Source organism: Ambystoma mexicanum, chromosome 5q (assembly GCF_040938575.1).
Source record: "Ambystoma mexicanum isolate Mex_15411 chromosome 5q, UKY_AmexF1_1, whole genome shotgun sequence".
Taxonomy (NCBI): Eukaryota; Metazoa; Chordata; class Amphibia; order Caudata; family Ambystomatidae; genus Ambystoma; species Ambystoma mexicanum.
Genome location: NC_090933.1, coordinates 688,242,600 through 688,263,763, shown reverse-complemented (window position 1 = coordinate 688,263,763; position 21,164 = coordinate 688,242,600). Strand labels below are relative to the sequence as shown.

General features: G+C 46.8%; 1 protein-coding gene across 1 annotated transcript in view; it reads left to right on the top strand.

Moving 5' to 3' along the window:
- The window catches only part of ARFGEF1 (ARF guanine nucleotide exchange factor 1), a 1,973,034-nt gene that overhangs the window by 1,002,809 nt on the left and 949,061 nt on the right, over positions 1-21,164 (top strand). The window contains exon 15 of the mRNA XM_069621149.1: positions 15,577-15,688. Within this exon, the coding sequence (XP_069477250.1) occupies positions 15,577-15,688 (112 nt within the window). The remainder of the gene's footprint in view (positions 1-15,576; positions 15,689-21,164) is intronic.

Below are 21,164 nucleotides of genomic sequence, written 5' to 3'. Positions count from 1 at the left end.
ACAGTGAGGTGGAGCTGTGCCTCTCTGAGCTCAGTGAGCCAGGGGTCCACGCACGTCTTGATGACCCAAGGAAACGTAGGGTGACTAAACCTTAGTCCCTTAAACAATGAAAAAATAGTCCAGGCTATTGTTGCTGTGTTCATTCTCATAGAGGGGCACTACCCATGACTTTCAGATTTATTTCAAGGGTCTTGCATTTAGTCACCCTAAGTGTCCTAGGGTCATCCACCTCACTGATGATGCCCAACAAGGCTGAAACACGCGTATGGGGTTGCTGTTGGTACAGTTAATTCAAAAGCTTAAATTACATACACAGAATTCTAAAATTGAGAGATACATTCTTAGTATGTGCGTACATGCGCTCCCATTGATCATCTGACAGTTCAACCCCAACATTCTCAGACCATTTGGACTTTGCCCTGAGAGACTGGGGTGCCCGCTTACAGAGTAACATTTTGCACAGTGTCGAGAGTATCCTACGCCCAGCACTCGAGTTGGCTATATAAGCCAGTTCCTCTGTTTCAGGAGGTTCTGATGAGAACACCGCCCATCGCGCCGAGACCGCTGCTCGCAGCCTGTAGGCCTGCATAAGCTCGATTCCCCTCGTTGATGTGTCCCTATCGCCAGGTCAATGGGGTGATACATTTCCCATCCGGGAACAGGTCAGCTGTCGCACTACACCTCAAGCGTTCCCAGTGTGCCTCCAGCATGGCGTCCCATGAGGGTCCTAGCCCTAGGACCCTCCATAACGGGAGCCATTTGTAATATGGGTGTGGTGCTCCCTGTGTGCCTAAGATGGAGCGCCAAGCGAGCAACATGGAGGCCACTGGGTCAAATGGGCACTCGTCCTTATATCTCCTGTCTATGATTAGTGTCCCGAGGTCGGCTCTACCCACGGCGAGGCGTTCTAGTTTGACATGGGGGGGGGGGCGGGTGGTTTGCAGTGTTGTCATACCAATGGGTGGCATACTGGGTCTGTGCCGCCACCCAATACAATTTGAGATGTGGAGCCTTAAACCCACAGCCCCTTATCATAGGGGTGTGTCATGTCTGTACATTTTTTCCAGAACGCCCCAGAATGCCATAAAAATTGTGCACACTGCCCGTGCAGCCTGGAGAAGTTGTTCTTACCTGGCTAGATTGGTACGTTGGCAAAGGTATACAAGAGTTTTGGTAACAGCACCATCTTTATCAGGGACAGCTTGCCCGCCAGTGTGAGTGGAAGTGTAGCTTATCTAGCCAGTCTGCCTGTGATTTTCGGCAGCCAGGTGATTCTTTCAGAAGGGTAGATTTCGTCCCAGAGACTACAACCCCAAGATACTTAATCCTGTTGGGAGACCACTGTAGAGGGTATGTGCAATGTTTTTTTTTGTATTTCTCGTCGGTGGAAACATTTCCGATTTTGTATAATCTACTGTGAAACCCGAGAAGCTGCCCAAATGAATTAATTCCCAAAGGACCGGGTCGAGGTTTGTCTGCGGGTCTCTCACGTATAACACATCGTCGGCATAAAGTGAAATTATTTTGGGTGAACCACTAAAGTGAACCCTGCGGTGTCCGTGGAAGATACGGATCATATCTGCCATTGTTCAATGGCCAGGGCGAACAAGATCAGGGAAAATGGGCAACCTTGCCTAGTTCCCCTGCCCAGTGGGAAGGGTTCCGAGACCAGGGAGATGACAAGGACCCTGGCCGAGGTGGCCAAGTATAGCAGCTTTAAGTGTAGCATCTCAGGGCTAATGCCCATCTTTTCGAGCACCACCCATTGGAATTTCCGAGAAACCATGTGAAATGCTCTTTGAGCATCTTTTGTCACGGCCACTGCCTCTGCACCTGGGTCTATTCTACCCATCACGTTGAACAAGCGTCTGATGTTCAGCGATGTGGACCTGTCAGGGGCAAAGCCTGCTTGGTCCACGTGGACCATGTAGGGCATCAATGGGAGCAGTCTATTTGCAAGAGGTTTGGCATATATTTTTGCGTCCACATTAATCAGTGAGAGGGGTCTGTAAGAACAGCACTCGTCGCTTGGTTGGCCCGGCTTGAGTAGAATAGTGATAGTGGCTTCGCGCAAAGACACAGGTAACCTGGATTTGCAGAGTGCCTCTTCCCACACTTCCATGAGAGGGGGAGCCAGCAGTGCCACATGTTCCTGGGGCATTGCACCTAGGCAGGCCAGTAATCACCACCATAATCTCATGTCTAGACAAAAAGGGACTTTTAGGCTCTCCCTGGTTTGGCTGTTTAAGTGCAACAGGAGTATCCCCAAAAGCAAGGAGTGTATGGCCTGTGCACCATGGTCGCAAAAAACTCTGTGTAAAAGTCTTGGAATACTTCCAAGTTTTCCGTGTCTCCCCATCGATGATCTTCTTCTGTATTAATGATGCAGTCTTCCTGGGTGCTACCGCGTTCGGCCCTTGCCAACACGGCCAAATTTCCCCCCGCCATCTCCCCCTCTCCATATTTCTCAGCTGACTGAGGGCGTGAATAATAGCATACCTCCCTCAAGGCGTAAGCCATAAATTGATCTAGTTCGGTAGGTATTTGGGCAAGTATGTGAGGGTCAGGGCTGTGGGAGGAGTACTCCTCCAGAGCTTTGAGTTTAGTTTCACACTTTTGGAGGTCACCTCTAATGGTTTTCAAGGCCCCTGCCTCTATGGAAATTGCCATGCACCGGATTTAAGCTTTAGAGGCTTCCCACCTCACACCGGCAGTGGTCTCACCAGCCCGGCTACAGATAAAGAATGTTTCTATATCGGCCTTAATTTCTGCTTTAAAGACAATATCTTGAAGCACTTCTAATTTGAACCGCCAGGTGCTCCTATTCGCAGAGGGTTTCCCAGTATTCAAGTCCAGCACCACTGAAGAGGGTCCGAGGGAGGATTGTAACTCCTACTACCCTGCACAGCAATGTTTGCGATGGTAAGTAAATATCAATACGAGAGGACATGTCATGTACCGTGGAGTAAAACATATACTCGCGCGCCATGGGATGCAAAAGGCGCCATGTATCGCCCAGTTCTAAGTACTCCATGTGAAACCGGAACCGACGGGCTACCCTCGACAAGGGTCTGGGGTCCACACTCGTTCTGTCCATAGCCTGATCGATGATCGGGTTCATATCCCCGCCCTATAGGATTGGAATCCCCACATACCCAGCGAGGATTGCGGCCACCACATCATAAAATTCGGAGTCAACATTTGGGCTGTAGGTATTAACCAAGAGCGTTTCCAACCCCTCCAGGAGACAATGAAGGATGACATACCACCCCCCCCCCACCACGGGTCTATATATTTCTTTTTTAACGTGAATTGCACCGATTTGTGATTAGCGTTAGAACCCCTCTGGATTGAGTAGAGTAGGAGGAGGTGAAGTATCTGTTCCTGCCCCAAGTGGGAGCTATACCCCGACATATTTCCTCCCCCTCATGGGTTTGCTGTAGTAGGAGGACATTCACCTTGTGTCTGTTTGCGTAAGACATCACCTTCTGGGATTTAGTGTAATTCCCCAAACCCCTGACATTCCAACTAATCATTGTTAACCCAATGGCTAGGGTAATCGAGACTAAAGGACACTCTGGGATCTCCCCGAGTAACCGCCTGCGAGATTGAACTTAGAACCAGGGGTCAAGTCCTAAAAATTAAAGTGGGGGGACTCCTCAACAAACGCAATGGGATGCAACGTCACCAGAAATGAGCATATCAAGGTGAAATATGCACATTTCATTAAAATGACTTTGCATAACCACCAAAATTACACAGGACGAATGGCATTTGCCTTTCATAAAATCAACAAACATACAAAACCAAGAGAGGATATTTTCTTCTAGTATTGTTTTTGAAAACGTTAAAAGGTGTGCATTTTTTAAACTCCAAGAACCAATACAAATGTTTTCCCTGGGATTTTCAGAACCGAAACGTGACATTTCACCTTTAGTAGTTTATGTTTCATCAAGTTATATAGTGCAGTGGTGAAGTGTCTAGCCTACAAACCGGACGACTGCGGTTTGATCCCCGAGGTCGTCTTTAGTTCATAAATTCAAAGAGGACATTCAATGTTTCTCATTTTAGCACGTGGGAACGGAGTCCACCCTCTGAGTAAGGTGGGTGGACTCTGTCCCCCCCCGCGTGTACCCTGGATACGGGGCAGGTAGCTTAACTTTAACAAGCCGCTTCTATGGGGCTAACTGCTGGTGCCTCGGCCTGCCACACCAAGGCATTGGAACATACTCATGTAGCAAGTTAATGTCGGTGGCATAGTATCATACAGTTATATCTTAATACAGGTGCCATGGGCTAATATATCTGTAGGAGACAAGTGTCAGTCATTCAAGGTCAGGTCTTCAATTTCATTCTCATAGCATTCACTTGCCAGGCGTTTCTCCCTCTGGTATGTAGGGACTTGAGGCGTGTGATTACCTACTTTCCTATGCAGGACCACAGCACAGGGTGCTAACTCTACATCTGGCGCAGTTACCTCAAGTCGGTTTGGAGTCCTAAAATGCACTGTTTAGTCGTTGGCCCGGCTTATTCATAAGAAGATTCTATAATCATAGGATCAGACACATTTTGCCGATCTTCCTGAAGCAACAACAGAGGCTCGACTCTCGGGACCAGGCATATCGTTTCACCAATAATGTCCAGTTTTCGAACTATAGCATACAAGTAACTTGAATGAGCGTTCCCTTACTCGTACACATTGTAAGTGCCACGAACAAGCTTAGCAACATATTTAAGGCTGAGAATGTTAAAGTGAGCTGCATTCGCTCATCAGCTTCTAGCAAAGTATGGTGAAGCCCTGATCCACCACTGGTTAAATTGTTAATTTTTAAATCTGACAAGTGCTGACCTGCATTAGACTTATCCAGTAAATTTACCAAATCAGTTGAAGAGCCGAAAACTGATGCATCACAAGACAGCTGTATCACACTGACTTTAGGAGGGAGTGGGGCGGGATCCAACACCATTGAGTGTTCAATGTCTATCAAACTAAGATCATTCACGTGGGAATGGTCCACTGTTGCAGTGGTTTTTGGTCTTGCCACCCATCTAGACTCTGTGCTTGAAAAAGATTTTTTGAAGATGTCGCTAATCAGTTGCCCCTTTATCGGGGACCTTAAGTTGCCCCTTAAAGGTTGATGGCAAATGGGGGGCAACCCATTGTCTTTAAATGTTGGCTCTTCTTTTTTTTAGTTGCGGTCCTCCCTGTGCATTATTGATGTTGAGCTCACCCGGCTAAATTAAATGTGAAGTCTGCCACTAAAGCGTCTTCTCGAAAGGAAACACCATTGCTGGAATGGAACGAAGAAGCCCGTCTTGAAGCAACTAGGCCGCCAGACAGGCCGTTGCTGCTCGTTGTTGGTGGAAATGGACAGTTCCCCTGGCTCCTCAGGCCAGCCTGACCAGTCGGCGGATTCCCATTATTATGTTTACCTTGGTCAACAGACTCCAATTCCCGATTGTTGCTATAGCTAGTTGACTTTGTGATGTTATTATGAATGGGGTCCATTTTGACTGATATTAAATGTCAGGCTATCTAGGGACCAGGGTATCGCGTGTCGGTGGTCGGTGATTGCTCAGCACACGCGTCCCCGGTCTTGTTGTAAATTATGTAACTCTTGGGGATAGCACTCAAAGGCCCTCGGGTATGGCCAACAGGAGCCTTCAAGGGTGGCAAATCAGAGCACTTTCTGCCTATGTGGCACTCTGAAATGTGAAAGGGCTGTTACTCGCTCAGTTGTCTATTCGTGTCAAGCCACACCCCAGCTTCGAGCGCTAAGCTTGTTAAGCCCACAAGGTTGGGGTTGCTCCTGACTCATTCTAGACGTAATAGAAATCCAGAAGTGATCTATATTGATCCCAACTAACTAAGCAGAAATGTTTTGATTGCCAAGGAGATGTATTGAACCCTTTGCTACAAGTGGAGAGATAAAGACTTGTCTAGTTGAACTGTTGGTTGAAAACCAAGTTGAAGTCTTTTGGAGCAAGAAGAACATTATAATTGGAACTTGGTTACAAAACTGAACTTTTCTATTTTGATTGAAAATCCCCCTTTGAATCTGGGGAAGGGGATCCCACCCAGGTTACAAGGATATTCACTTATTAGGTCTGTGTTGAACGTAACTGTTATTTCTGTTATATTTGAATTGCATATATTTCCTTTGTGTTGCATGTATGTATAGTGTGAGGGACCGATACCTTTTACTAGAGTGTTTCCTTTAGTTTATTTTTATAGACAGGGAATCCTCGTTAGGTTAGGGATAGTGAGGCTTTTATCCAACCCTTTTGAGTTCATAAAATGGAATCTTGTGAAAAAGCTTTACCAAGTTGTCCACCTCACATTTCTGACCCCCCACACTATACCACTACTGAGGTACGAGGACGGTGGGGGTCCAACTGCTGTGGCTTGAGCTGTACTACCTGGCCTCTCAGGCACAGCACCTGGCTAAATGGTTATCAGACGACGCAAAGCTCAACACCTCGTTTATGCAGAGGGCCATAGCACCAGTCGTTCTTAATGAGGCCTTGTGGGTCGTGGATGGCTGGCTAACGGATAAGCCCTATATGTTGGACCTAGGGAGGAAGATTTGGAACAGGATAAGAGAGGTCATTGGCCTAGGATACACACGCGCTCCACACTTACCCTTGGCTTGAATATATACCATAGCAGGTGTGATTTGCTCTTGTTTAGGAGATGGGAGGGATTGGGCCTTAACACTTTGGGAGATGTCTTTAGGGATGGAGGGTACATGGACTTCTCTGATGTGTATGATACTGGATGAGTATGGGGTACATAAGGGACACTTCCTGGGCTATATGAGCCTCACTAGCTTTGCTACGATGGAATAGCCCATATGGCCGGAAGAACCCAAAGAAGATCATTTGCTGTTCACTTTATATGGTCTGGAAGATGGGTAGAAACCAGTGACATGCCTTTATCAGGCTTTGCTTGTGGGTGCAAGTGCCTGAGTCACAAGAATCAAAGTTGCTTGGGAGGCAGATTTAGGATCTGAATTTGATGAAATGCAATGGGATGCTGCTCTACTGTTTACAAAAAAGGTTTTTAGAAATGCACGGTGTTGTCTGCTGCAATTGAACGTCCTATACAGGATGTATATGACTCCACACAAGATCGGATGTTTTAATAATTGGCGTCCCCCGGATGCTCATGGTGTGGAGGAGAGCCGGCGGACTTCCTCCATATGTTCTGGCTGTGTCAGAAGGTCCACTCATTTTTGCTCAAAATTCAACAGCTCTGGAAACGACGTGAGTAGATATAAGTGGATTGCGATGAAATGCTTGCTTGGCATATACCCTCCCTCCCCCACCCCCCGCCCAGATAAAGTTAGGCATCTAGTTTAACTTATGGATCTGGCATGTATGCTCACCAAACACAGAATTGCCATGTTTTGGAGGGTCTGCTCAGGCCCAATCTATTGTGGGTGGTGGAGGGAGTGGTTGAAGTGGCCCGCTGCAGGAACAGTGAAATTGTGCAGGGCCATGAGGAATGGTATGAAGTAGCTTAGTGTGAACCTGGATGCCTAGAAGGGCCTCTTGAAGGCAATGCTTTCTCGCTCTGACGATAAACATCCTTGAGAGGTTGGAGTCTCCTTTAGTTTTTTTATTAGCCTTACAAACTGATTTGTTAATGTGATGTGTCTTGTGAAATGTGTAGTGCTGAACCCCTTGAAATGTATCACCCAAGCGTACTTGCCCACTCTGTGATTTTGATTTTGTGTTTAAAGTAGAGCAAATGTTCCTTGAAGCCTATGTTGCCCTGCTGTTGGTTTTCTGTTTGTGTTCTTATTGTTCATTTCTGTGTAAGTATATGAACACTAATAAAAAGATTTAAAAATAGAAATGGTGAATTTTATGATTTTCTCCACTTTTCAACACTGTAATGATTACATGGCTGCATCGCACATCATTGGAAAAACTGTTCTCCCTCTTCACGGTGTGATTGGTATAGTAAGCATTTGGAAATGTACACTGTGTGAGACACCAGAAGCTGTCTCACCTACTAGTGCCCGGGGATCTGTCATCCAGGGGGCCAGGAAACAGCATATCCCTTTTGGATCCAGTTCCTGGGGGTGGATCAGTGCGGGAGGATCACCTGGGTGAGGGGTATTTGTGGGTTGAGAGTGGGACAGCGGATGGTGAGATGCGGTAGCCCCTTCCCTGTAACAGGATATTTTGGAACTCAAACCTCCCTCCATTTACAACACAAATATTTTCTCAGACAGCCTGCTATGAGAGAAAACGGACTAACACCCGAGCTGTATACCTGACGTGTCCCAATACAATGGTCAGGCAATTTCTGACCATCACACACACACCTGACTTCCATTAGACTTCCCCGCACGAATAAAAGGCAGAGCACGAGAGCACATTTTGAGCGAGACAAAGCACACAAGGAAACAGCAGTTCCAAGAGGGCAGTTTCACAAGAGGAGAAAGACGTCGAAACAGAAGGGGATCGCAAGGAGGGAAGTTCCCTTGACCTTTTCGACAAGGAACTGTTACTTTCACGAAGCCTCGAATAGAAAGCATAAGACCATGAAACCAGGCTGAGGAATCCTGCATTGTGTGTCAGAGGTACCGAGGGCCCTCCCGCGTCGAAAAATCAAGGCAGGGGGAATCACCAGCTGCCTTGGTACTGTCCTTGGCTCCAACAACAAAGCAGTGTCAGTGAAATCAACACAGCCGGTGAGTTGGGGGGACCGATACAAGACCGGTCTGTGTTGAAGCCAAGGTTTCAAGCAGCAACATTGTATGGCGAGCGCTGGAACGAACATTGTATGAAACGCGTGTGATAACCAACGCGAGTAATGTTGAACTGCAGATGAGTGATTGAACTGTGAAACCAGATATGATACCTTTGACAGAGTTGTCCGGTACTGCGTGGGTGCTCAGTCGAAGGTCTCTGTAAGGTATCCAGCTGAGAGTTGACGAGAGTGAAAGAGTGGCAAAGGATTGTGAATCAAGTGGTCCTGCGACGGGTTAAGCAAAATCATGCGCACAATCAAGTCTTCGATGTTGATACAGTAGAGAATTGTGTTACAATAGGTACATTGGTTCAAGCCTTGCAGAGGGAGGCTGATTAAAGATTGTGTGTCAAAGCAGATCTGAGCCCGGTGGAGGGGGATCCGGGGTGACTAGTAAATCACCTAAGAAAATTGTGTATATGTGAAATACAAAAAGGAAAGGAGCTTTATTTTTTGTTTGTTGCATCAGGCCCTCTGACAGAAGAGACTTTGAATGGCAAAGGGACTTTAGCAAAGAAGGTCATGATGTTGAAGTTTTGAACTGCTAGAGAAACCAGAGACTGTGCTAAGCTTGAGTGTGTGCCGCCTTGTCCCATGCTGAAAACGTGGAGAAGGGAAGCCAACAGCTTGAAAATCCTGACATATCATTTCTTGAACACTTTTCTTTTGCATAACATTGTTTCCCACACTATTTGTATTTAGAGGTAAAGATTGACAATAGGTGTATTAGTAAAGGCCCTTTTATTTTGACAAGACAACACTAGGACTCTGTTATTATTTGATGGTCGTAGCTTGCTCCCATCTTTAGATTTAGGATTAGATGGGCTTTTTCCAAACCCAATTGAAGTTCAATGAACACCCTTGAACTATGGTCACTTGTGTCTCTTACTGTTGATACCATGCCTTCCTTACAACCGAGTATGGGATAATGGTAGGTTGTGCCAATGCTAAGAATGTTGGTGGCGTTCCAAGGGTATATGTCCAATCTAAAGTAGTTCTTTGCTCTGAATGAGGGTTTAATGGTTTGTGCTGTTTATCTGGAATATTTTTTCCAATCTAATAATAATGACGGGTTCAAGATTATTTTGGGGTTAATTGAAGTGTATTTGTGTATAATCTGTTTGTAACCTTTGCATTTCCCTTAATTTATAGTTGTATTTTTCCACTTTGACAAATATTTGTCCTAATAGTATGTACCATAGCAAGCTGTCCATATTGGTCAGTAAAATACTTGGAGATATGTGCGCGACCTACAATCACAGTGTTGAATCCCGGCAGAGCTGATTCAGAACCCCATTCTTCAAGATCAATAAATAGATGTCGTTCGATACAGAAATAATAGCACTTATTACCACAGTGCCTAAAACTGTGAGTAATCACTATTAAGAAATGTGATACTACTGGCATTATCAAAACCCTGAATTTATTTCTCAAATGTATATGTTATTGCTTAACGGGGCACTTCTTACACTGTACAGTCACTCAATGTAGCTCTGTTAGATGAGCACTAGTGCTTTTAGGTCCCCTCCCCTTTCCTCCATACTGCATGGGCGTCCCTCGCTTGGGACAGGACACAGAACCTTTTTCAACAGAAAAAACCTTTTACCTCTTTAAATTTAGAGGCACGCGGGGATGGGGGTCCTGGGAGCATGCGCTCACCTGACTCTGCCCACCAGTGCCACTCCTCAGTCCCCTTTTCCACGTCGACAGGAACGGGCCGATTTCACCAGCGCTCCTGGGTTTGGCTTCAGCCCTGTAATACCACATGCTCTTCCCCGGATACTTTCTTCTGTCTTGTTGTGTTCTTTTTATCACTCAGTTACTTGGTTCTCTGGCGCCACGCTCTTCCCCAGCGCATATCGACATCAGCGGGCTTCTGCAAGTGTCCAGCCTGCGAGGGGCTCTTCCCCACATCCGATCCCCGCGCTCTTCGCCTTCGCTGCCTTGGCCCGACCACGGCTGGGAAGGTTATACCGTGTGCGACGCGCTTACACTGTGTGCTCTCAAGAACAGACTAGCTCACTGGAGGACTTGAAGGACTTCGTCAGACATAAATCAAAGCCCAAGGTAGGGCCGATTTCTTTTTTTTTTCCACCGCACCCCGCAAGGGCGACTCCTTCCCAAGGAAACGCCTGAGCAGTAGGAACCTATCAGGTTCTCGTAGCAGCATGGGTACCGGGGCTAGTTTAGCCACTGGCCGCCAGGCCAAGGGGTCCTCAGATTCTTCTTCCACGCAATCATCTAGACAGAATATGCACCGGCCCCAGCAGCCGCACGCTACCCCGTCAACATCTGCCGCGTTCCTCACCCTCATGAGATCTCTGCCTGCGCCCATCGTCATTCCTCCTATGGCTCCAGCGCCACAGGTCCTGGTGCAGCCACACTGTCCTTGCCGGCTCCTTCGATTCCAGCTCCCCTGCCTCACACAGTTCAGGCAGTTCCACACCATTCCTCCACCACAGCCACTGGCTCTGGTTCCCACATCGCAGCCCTCAGCACCAGCACTCCCCCGCCAGCTCCGGACCAGGCAGACACCATGGTGGATGCAGACAAGGAGGAGGACCCCGACACACCATCAGCCAAGGCCTTTCATGAACGGCTCGCAGGTTTGGCAGAGTACTTGGGGCTTCCACAACCCTGAGGTCGAGCAACCGGAGGCGGGGGTCCTGGCCGCCGAACTCCTCACTCCACGCCCCATGGCTAGAACTGGGTTTCCGGTGCAGAAGAACGTAGTCGCTCTGGCCAAAAAGGGATGGTTTAAACCCCACTCGGCCCAGCCTGTCAATCAGCGCCTCGACGCCAAGTTTAGGCAAATGGAGGGGGATCCACTCTTTGTGTCGGCACACCCTCAACCACACTCTTCGGTGATCGCTGCAGCCTCACTCTACTCGAAGCCTCAGTCGACCTTGGCAACATCATCCTCGGTGCTGCTAGGCAAGGAGGAAAAGATCTTGGAGGCTTACAGGAAGAAGCTGTATTACGCCGCCTTCCTGCACCTTCGATCCAACGCGAATGCCATGCTGGCATCCGTTAACCATAGGCTTTGGCGGGAAATAGCTGACTTCCTTCCAGAACTTTCGGTGCAGAGCCAGGCACGCTTCAAGGCGGGGCTGGCAGAGGCCAAATTGGTGGCACAGGACATCATGAAGTCCACTGTGGCCCATTTTTACACCCCTGTCCAGGCCATATGCATCGCCACGGACATGAGAAGGACAGCCTGGCTCCGGGCTACTAAATTCAACCGAGACGTCCAGGAATGCATATTGGACCTTCCATTCGAGGGTGGCAACCTCTTTCACTCCGCCACTGACGAAGAACTAGATAAAAAGAAAAACAGTTCCCAAACTGTGAAGTCTTTATCCTTACGAAGGCCACGCCCAAGGCGTACACCCAGTCGCATCAGCCCTCTGACAAGGGATGGGCGTTCGGCGGGTTCCGGGGCTTCCAAGAACAGAGGTCTAGACAACAGAAGGAGGGAGCAAGGGCTTCTTTCAGTCCCCCTCCTCCGCAACAGCCTCAGCGGGAAAGAAGGCATGAATTGCCCCTTCCGGGTCCACGTGTCTCCGGTGGGGGGCAGGCTTGCCCTTCACCCACAGTTTTTGCGTCTGAAATTTGCAGACCCCTGGATCCTGTCCATGGGGTGCTGCCTACCTATACCACCCGCCTGCCCTCCACTCCCACAGATTGGGACAGCTACTCTGTTGGCGGAAATTCGGTCGCTCGTCGAGAACCAGGCAGTGGAAGAAGTCCCAACCTCCTAGAGAGGCTTGGGCTTCTATTGCAGGATTTTCGCTATTCAAAAGAAGAACCAGGCTGGCCTGAGAGTCGTGTTGGGCCTATCCATCCTCAACCTCTCTCTCCCTCTTAAAAAATTCAAGATGGTTACGCCAGCACTCATAGCGGAGACACTATGCAGGGGAGACTGGATGTGCTCCCTGGATCTGAAGGACACTTATCTACACGTCCCTATTTGGCAGCCTCATCACTACTTTCTGCGGTTCAGGATCATGGGACGCCATTTCCAATACAAGGTTCTACCCTTTGGCCTCAACTCAGCCCCCAGGGTATTTACCAGACTGTTGAATGCAGTGGCGGCCCTCCACGTCTACCCATTCCTGGACGACTGGCTCGTCAGGGCGAGATCTCCGGAGGCAGTTCATCACACCTCCTCTGCGCTTATGACCACTCTTCACGAGCTGGGATTTTCTATCAACCACAAGAAATCGCAGCGGCAGCCTACTTGGAGCCTGACCTTTCTGGGCCTCATCTGGGACAGGAGCTCAGAGAGTTTTCCCCTCGGAGGACAAGATCAGGGCCATCAATGGGGCCGCGCCTCACTTCCTCAGCCGAGAGGTAAACACGGCCTGGTGGTAACAGCATCTCTTGGGTATCATGGCAGCAGTTCTGCAGTCCGTACCACACATGAGACTCAGGATGAGGAGATTACAGCTGCACTTCGCAGCCTCATGGAATCAGGAGCAGGTCTCCCAAGAGGAGCTTGTCGGCATTCCTCTGTCTCTCCACTCAGACCTCAATTGGTGGCCCAGGGACTGCAATCTGAGGAGGGGCAAGCCCTTCCGGCACCCGACCCCTGTGGTCACCATCACCACAGATTCCTCCCTGGAGGGCCATCCTGGACAACCACAGTGTCCATGGAGTCTGGTCTCTTCAAGAGCAGGAGTCTTGTATCAGTTGGCTGGAGCTGAAAGCTATCTGGCTGGCTCTCAAAGCTTTCCTCCCGCTCATCGGGGGCAGGGTCGTCCTCATCCAGACGGACAACTCCACCAGCATGTACTATATCAACAAGCAGGGTGGCACCAGGTCCCCTCCACTGTGCAGCCTAGTGATCAGAATGTGGGAATGGGCCCTGGAGAACACCATTCACCTGATTGCCATCCACCTCCCAGGGAGTCCAATTTGGAAGTGGCCAGACTCAGCAGACTGGGAGCAGACAATTACGAAAGGCAATTGAACAACCAGGTTCTGCTCGAGATCTTCAGCAGATGGGGGCACCCTCATACAATGGAACGGAATGACAGCGTATGCATTCCCACCCACACCACTGGTATACAGGGTGATTTGCAAGATAAGGGGATCGTGTCACCTCTGCGTCATTCTGAAAGCTCTGTGGTGGCCGGCCAGGCCATGGTTCTCGGAGCTTCTCAGCCTCTCGGTCAGGCCCCCCATTCACCTGCCGCTGGGCCCAGTTCCCCTTCTCTCACAGCAGGGGGGGCAGGGTCATCCACCCCGCTCCACAGCAATTAGTGCTCGCAGCGTGGTACCGGAGCAGGTCACACTAAAGCACCTGAGCCTTCTCAGGCTAACCTGGAGATATTCAGGCTGCCTGGAGCAAGGCTACTAGGACCCAATACAGGAGTAAATGGACTAGGTTCTGTCATTGGGCAGACTCTAAAGAGATTGATCCCCTTACTTGCACATTGGATGATGTGCTCTCCTTTTCTGCAGACCTCACTCACTCAGTGGTGCAGGTAGATACATGCTGCACTTACTTGGCAGCCATTGACGCCTACAGGAATTCAGAGTAAGAAGTCTTCTCCAACCTGGTGGTCAAACGTCATCTGGCGGGCCTCACCAGGCTCCACCCACCAATCAAGAAGCCACACCCAGTGTGGGATCTCAATGTAGTGTTGGGCACGCTGGCGCACAAACCCTTCGAGCCAATGGCGTCCGCGGACATCAGACTGGTCACCATTAAGACAGCTCTGTTGGTGGGTCTCACCTCTGCTCGTAGAGATAGCGAGATACAGGCACTGGTGATGTATGTCAGAGTTCAACACTATCTTACACAAGAATAAGGTGGTCCTGAGGACGCACCCCACGTTCCTACCCAAGGTAGTCTCTGCTTTCCATCTAAATGAGGAGATAGTCTTACCTACCTTCTCTGCGAATCCTAAGGACGAGGCGCAAAGGGTCTTGCGCTGTCTGGATGTCAGACTCGCTCTGAAATTCTATCTCGACAGGACCAAGGGCTTCTGCAAGTCGGACGCTCTGTTTGTCACCTTCGGGGGTCAAGGCCCGGTTGTCAGGCATCCAAGGCCTCTATAGCAAGGTGGATGGTTTTGGCTATCAAGGAGGCCTATGAGGGGCAGCACAAACCACTTCCAGCTAACATGCATGCCCACGCTGTCGGGGCCAAGGCCACGGCCATCGCCTTCCAGCAGCAGGTTCTTTGGCAGGTCATTAGCAGGGCGGCCACCTGGGCCACTCCTTCAGCTTTCTGTAAGCACTACTGTTTGGATGCCGGCTCTAAATCAGACGCGGCTTTCGGACAGGCGGTTCTAAGGAACTTGTTTTCTTAAGGAGGGTCTCCTCTCCACCCTGGGGCTACATTCAGTTGTAATCGCCCATGCAGTATGGAGGAAAGGGGACAGGGCGTAAGAGTAATTAAGTTACTCACTGTAGTGACTACCATACTCTTAGTTCATAGTACTCTTTCCTCCATACGTCCCACCATCCTCCCCCTAATAATACTGGTGTAATTGGGCAATGTTAAATATTGTTGACGCGTCAATGGGGACTGAGGAGTGGCGCCGGTCGGCGGAGTCAGGGGAGCGCCTGCTCCCGGGGCCGCACCCCTGCACGCCTCTAAATTTAAAGGGGATGAAGGATTTTTCTGGTGAAAAGGGTTGTCTTCCCCCGTCCCTAGCGAGGGACGCCCATGCAGCATGGAGGAAAGGGCACTATGGACTAAGAGTACGTTAGTCACTATGGTGAGTAACTGTCACTTTTTGCTACTAGTCTTTTATTGTGCTATTTTCTCTAATATATTTTCTATTGCATTGCTTTTGCAGATTTAACAAAAAGCCAAAGAGAGGAATACAGTACTTACAAGAACAAGGAATGCTTGGCACCTCACAAGAAGATATTGCCCAGTTCTTGCATCAAGAGGAAAGACTGGATTCAGTAAGAACTTGCTCAATTAAGCTCAAACCCCTGATTGTGTTTTTCCTGCAAACGGATGCCTTCATTGTTTTGTAAAAACACTGCCCTTGCACCAGTAAATGCAGTAACAGAAATAATACGACTGTGTGTTTTACTGTGCTAAAAGTATGTTTTGCCTCATGCATTGGATTACTATGCATTCGTCGTCATTGTTGCTGTGAGAAGCCTATTCAAAATGGTAGGATTTAGGAGCGTGGTTAGAGATTCAACATGCTTAACCTGTGTTCCCTGTATGAAGGGGCTCTAATACTGAAACAACATGAACAGTGCTTTATTGAATTTTACATATTAAGTAATTTTTTACTTTCGTAAAAATGTTAACTTGTTTTAAATACTATGTATGTGGGAATTGCACACTGCCACTTTGCTCGTATCTGAGAGCAGTTTTTGTAGCCACTTGAAGTCATTTAGACTCGATCTCTCGTATCCTTGAGTCGGTAGTCCGCGGTCGCGTCACCTAATCGCACCGCAGGCTCAAAAAAACGCGTCAGCGCAAAGCGCTGACGCAAAGCCTGTTTGGGCAGTTCGCCAGTCGGTGAGGGGTTCTGCCGAGCAGGGCAATGCCTATGACCAGTGACACAACACATATACTGCTTTAGATGCACACGCCTGTTAAGACGCGTTACCATTGACAGCTTATTCAATGGAGCTGTTGAGTTATTGCCCTCCTTTATACTGTTGTGTATTTATGTTGCGCTGTAAGGAACAGCAATGCTGCAGTATCCTTTAAAGATCAGCAGGCTTGCAGCTAAATAATAGGGGTGGCACCATTACCCTGAGGGTCCTGAATAAAATCAGGCACCTGGGCATTTTAAACACCAATTATGCACAGAAGGTGCACTCTTATTGCCTCATAGCAAGTTGCCATGATGAATGCAAGATGGGATATAAAGAATGCTATCGCACTAAATTACCTTATTGTTTCATTGAACCTGGATATTCTTTTTATAACTGAATCCTGGTTCAATGACTCCTCCGTTGCTCATTTTCACCTGTTGGTGCCAAAGAATTTTCAAATTAAATGGACAAACAGAGAGTCTACAAGTGGAGGAGGAGTCGCCATTATTGCTCGATCCTCTTTGGAACTACTTAACTTCCAAGTCCTAACCTGGGACATACAGTACCAACTACTTAGTTGTACACTACACGTATCTCATAATTGCTCTTTTCATCTAGTGTTGCGCTATAAACCCCCCGGGCCGAGTTGGATTCTTTTTACAACAGCTTGATAGCGGTCTTGGAGCAGAAGCCCTACAATATCCTAATATAATCATATTACGAGGCTTTAATATCTGGTGTAATATATCTGATAATCCGGAATATCTACAGCTCAAGGATATTGTGCTTTTTCACAATTTCGGTCTATTAACTGAATCGGTATCTCAAGCTGGTGACCATTGTCTAGACATAGTAATGTTTAGAGGGGGGACAGTGCACCACCATGAGAATATACCGGTTACATGGTCGGATCATTTTGTGGTAAAGTTTGCCATTCCGATGGGCTCAAAGCAACATGGAAAAACTACAGACCGCATTCAGTTGACACGCAGTAAAAAGAAAATGGATATAATCACTAGCATTGACCTATTAAAGTTTTACTGGCTGTTCGACTACTGATTTAAGATGTTTTGAACGGTGTGCAGTGAAAAAGTCGGAAACATTATGTCGAAAGTCATAATGTCGAAAGAAAAATATCAAACATTTTTTTCGAATGTTTTATTTTTTTCTTTACATGTTTTGTTTTGGGTTCCGCAAGTAAAAAAAAGGGGTAAAACAAAAAAAAATTACAAAAAGTGGGATTGGGGAACCCCCCCATTTCGAACAAAAAACAAACCAAAATAGACATTAGAAAAAAACAATGTAGACTTTTATTCGACATTATCACTATAAACCGTTTTGAACTGTATGCCAATCTTATGACTTGTCTTCAAAATAATTGTGATAAGTTTGCTCCCATCATCAGCACTAATAAACCTAGCAGTAGAAGCAATCAGTGTTTTTTTAAAAAAAGTTTATTTTAAACCAGCAGCACAGCAGGAGGCAATACAAGCATACATACCATACAATATGATTTAAAGTAATTGTTAAAAAGGACTAAATGTTCATGGTCCAGAAGCCTCGGAAACTCCCCTCCCCGTGTCCTCTGCTCAGGGGCACCCTGGCTCATGGGAGTAGGCTCGCCCGTGAGCGTTGCTGAGTCTGGCTGGAGGGAGGAACAATCGGTGGTTGAACGACTCACTGAGGATGAAGAAAAAGGAGTACCGTCGCACGGAAAAGCTATGGTTAAAGACCAGATCCCATGTAGACCTTCTAGAAGCAAAAGCAGCATTAAAAAAATACAAGAAGGGTATTGTTGTGTTGCAAAGGCTGAATGCCTTAAAAAACAAATAGATCTTGCTCATAACAGACCAAAACCCATATCTACAACTATAAAATAATGCACTTGCCCTTCATGTACAATCCCGTGCCTTACCCCTTCTCTATCTTTTGCAAATTAATGTAATACTTTTTTTAATGACAAAATTGACCAGATCAGGAACAACATTGATCTAGAGCCCCCATTAGGACCAAGTATTGAATTGAATACTAAGACCAAGGTTGTGGAAAACCAGACATGTCCAAAGTTTATACATTAAACCTGTGGACTTTGGGACAATCTCTAATCTCATATCCAAGCTAAAACCTACGAACCACAACTATGACCTGATTCCTGCTTATCGGGTCAGAAGACATATGGCAGCTTTAAGTGTGCCCATGTTAGCCGTTGTAAATGCGTCCCTAACACAGGGGTGTTTTCCAACTGAATAAAAAAAGTCCTACCTTTTATACCCCTGTTAATGAGAAATACATTGGATTACAAAGTACTTGCTAATTCACGCCCCATCGCAGGTCTGTCCTGGTCATCTAAAATCTTGGAGAAAATTGTCTCAGTACAGCTACAAGACATTTTGGAAGACCGGGGGATTTTGGATTTACATCAATCTGGTTTTAGACCAGGTCACGGGACCGAGACAGCACTTTTGTCGGTTTAGGATGACATCCTGAAGGCGGCTGATGAGGGTGAAATCGGCATGCAAGTGATGCTGGATCTCTCAGCGACCTTTGATGCAGTGAATTTAGAGATTCTTATCTGAAGTCTTTCTGCAGTGGCCCAGGTCTCCATTGAATCACTGCAAAGGTTCACCTCCTTCCTAAAAAAAAAAAACGATCTCAGCAAGCAAAATTGGGGACCTTTATCTCTAATTCCCTAGCAGTCAAATATGGAGTGCCCCAGGGTTTGTCACTGTCGCCATTGCTATTCAATATCTACATTGTTGGCTATTTCTCGGAATTTGGATTGTTCGATCATTCATATGCTGATGACACGCAGATTTGTACGGCTAAATGAACCTATGTAAGCTACACAAAGAGTGTTGGCATGTGCCAGTAAAATAAAGAGCTGGATGGTGGCTAACAAGCTCCAGCTAAATCTGACTAAAATGGAGATCATTTTGTTTGGACCTAAGAAAAAACTGGCTAAAACTCTAACATATGACATTTGTGATGTCATCTTTGATGTCCTGGGTGTTATTGTTAGCAGTGCACAGTGGTGCGGGCAGTTATGGTTGCTTAGCCTACCATAACTGGCGAATTTCAGGGGGTTTTTGGTTTTACTTTGAACCATAATGTCACGTTTATAACGTTTTTTTGTGTGAATTTCACAGGTTTTTAGTAGTGCAACTTAACCATAACGTCCCCTTAGCAAAGTTTTTCTTTTAGTGAATTTTACGGGTTTTTAGTAGGGCAACTTAACATAACGTCCCTTTTGCGAAGTTGTTTTTGCTAAAGATGATCGTTTATAGTAGTGGCACGTAACCATAATGTAAAGTAACTTCTGACTTATTTACACACCTTGCGGAGAATACCACATGAAAATAGGCTGGTGTACAGCACGGTAACGTGTCCCAGAATCCGTAAACACTTAACAGTAAGATGTTTGCCTCGTGGACAGTGTGGAAACAGATTTTATATTGATGTAGGAACGTCCACCTCCAACATTTCCCTTGCACAGCGCCAACACGTATTGGTAGTCGCCCATTAACAATGCAGTACACATTACATACTTTTATCAAAAGTTCTAGTTATCTGAAAATTACATCAGCTAAGGCCATCCCTCCTCCCCAAGAAACAGCAGCAATGCTGTAATGAAGGAGCATCACAAACAATGCCCCAACTTTACAAATAACAAACGCACAATATTTTTGCGCCGTCCACCTACCCCCCCATATTAATGTTTGATGCCTCTTTCCTCATTTCCGTTCGCAAATGGCCTTATTAGCTGTCCTACCAAAAAGGAAAGACATCCGTTAACAAAGTAAATTTTGCGTTAAGAACCACCGTTCACAGTGTAAGTATATTTAAAAAAATCGCGTACACTCCATGTTCTTTATATTTCTCAGTAAAGGACATAGACGCAATAAGATTTGCCAGTAATAGTATAGATTAGCAAAGCAATAACATGTGCTACTGAAAAATAGGATTTCTGGTTATAACCCGGCCTGCCTGCAACGGGCCAGATTACAAAACAAAATCCTTTTTCAAGATGGCCACCATCGAAAGGGAAGGCGGTTGTTCCATACATGGCCCCTCTTCGCTTTCCATGGCAGCCTGCAAAAAGCAAACGTACGTGCCGTGACGCAGAACCTGTACATAAACATACAGCGACGTACAACGTGGTACCTTACATTTTGAAATGATGCACTGGATTTGAAAAGAAAACGTTAACATTTTAGAATTTGTAAAATAGTTTTATTTAACAAACAACTGTCAGAGACCATCAGACTATTCCCATTTTCAATTAAATTGTAACAACGGTTGTAAGGGCGTCATTGAAAATGTTCATGGTGAGGCACACGTCGTTATTTTCCCATATGCAAAGTATGCGTTTCTGTTAAAGCAACTGCTTTGTTTGCACAGTTATTTCCAAGACGGCGCCATACCTTTGCCCTACAACACCATAAATTATTTTATGTTACTCCTAATGGCTAGTTCAGCGTAGGGACAAAAAGGGGCCTGGCCGGTCATCCCACAACACTGTAATGGACAGGCAGCCGGTCATGAGCAGTTGCATCTGGCGTTGAAAGAAGCCGTCACTCGGCATCTGGAAACCATGGCACGCACAGCACGGCAAGATGTAGCTAGGCGGAAAACGTAAGAGAAAATCTGTGTCAATACCCATCCTTTAGCAAAAAATTCCAAAAAAGACACAAAGATTGTGGAAAGTAGTACACAAATTTAAGTGGTCAAACATGACATTGTAAGGAAATATTAGCGTTGACCATGGGTACATATAGTGACAGCCTACAAACGCCGAGAATCAGAACTCGCCGTAAGGTTTAAAAAAAAAGGCAACTGCACAGTGAGATGGTAATTCAGTTATGAAGCCAAAATGAATGGA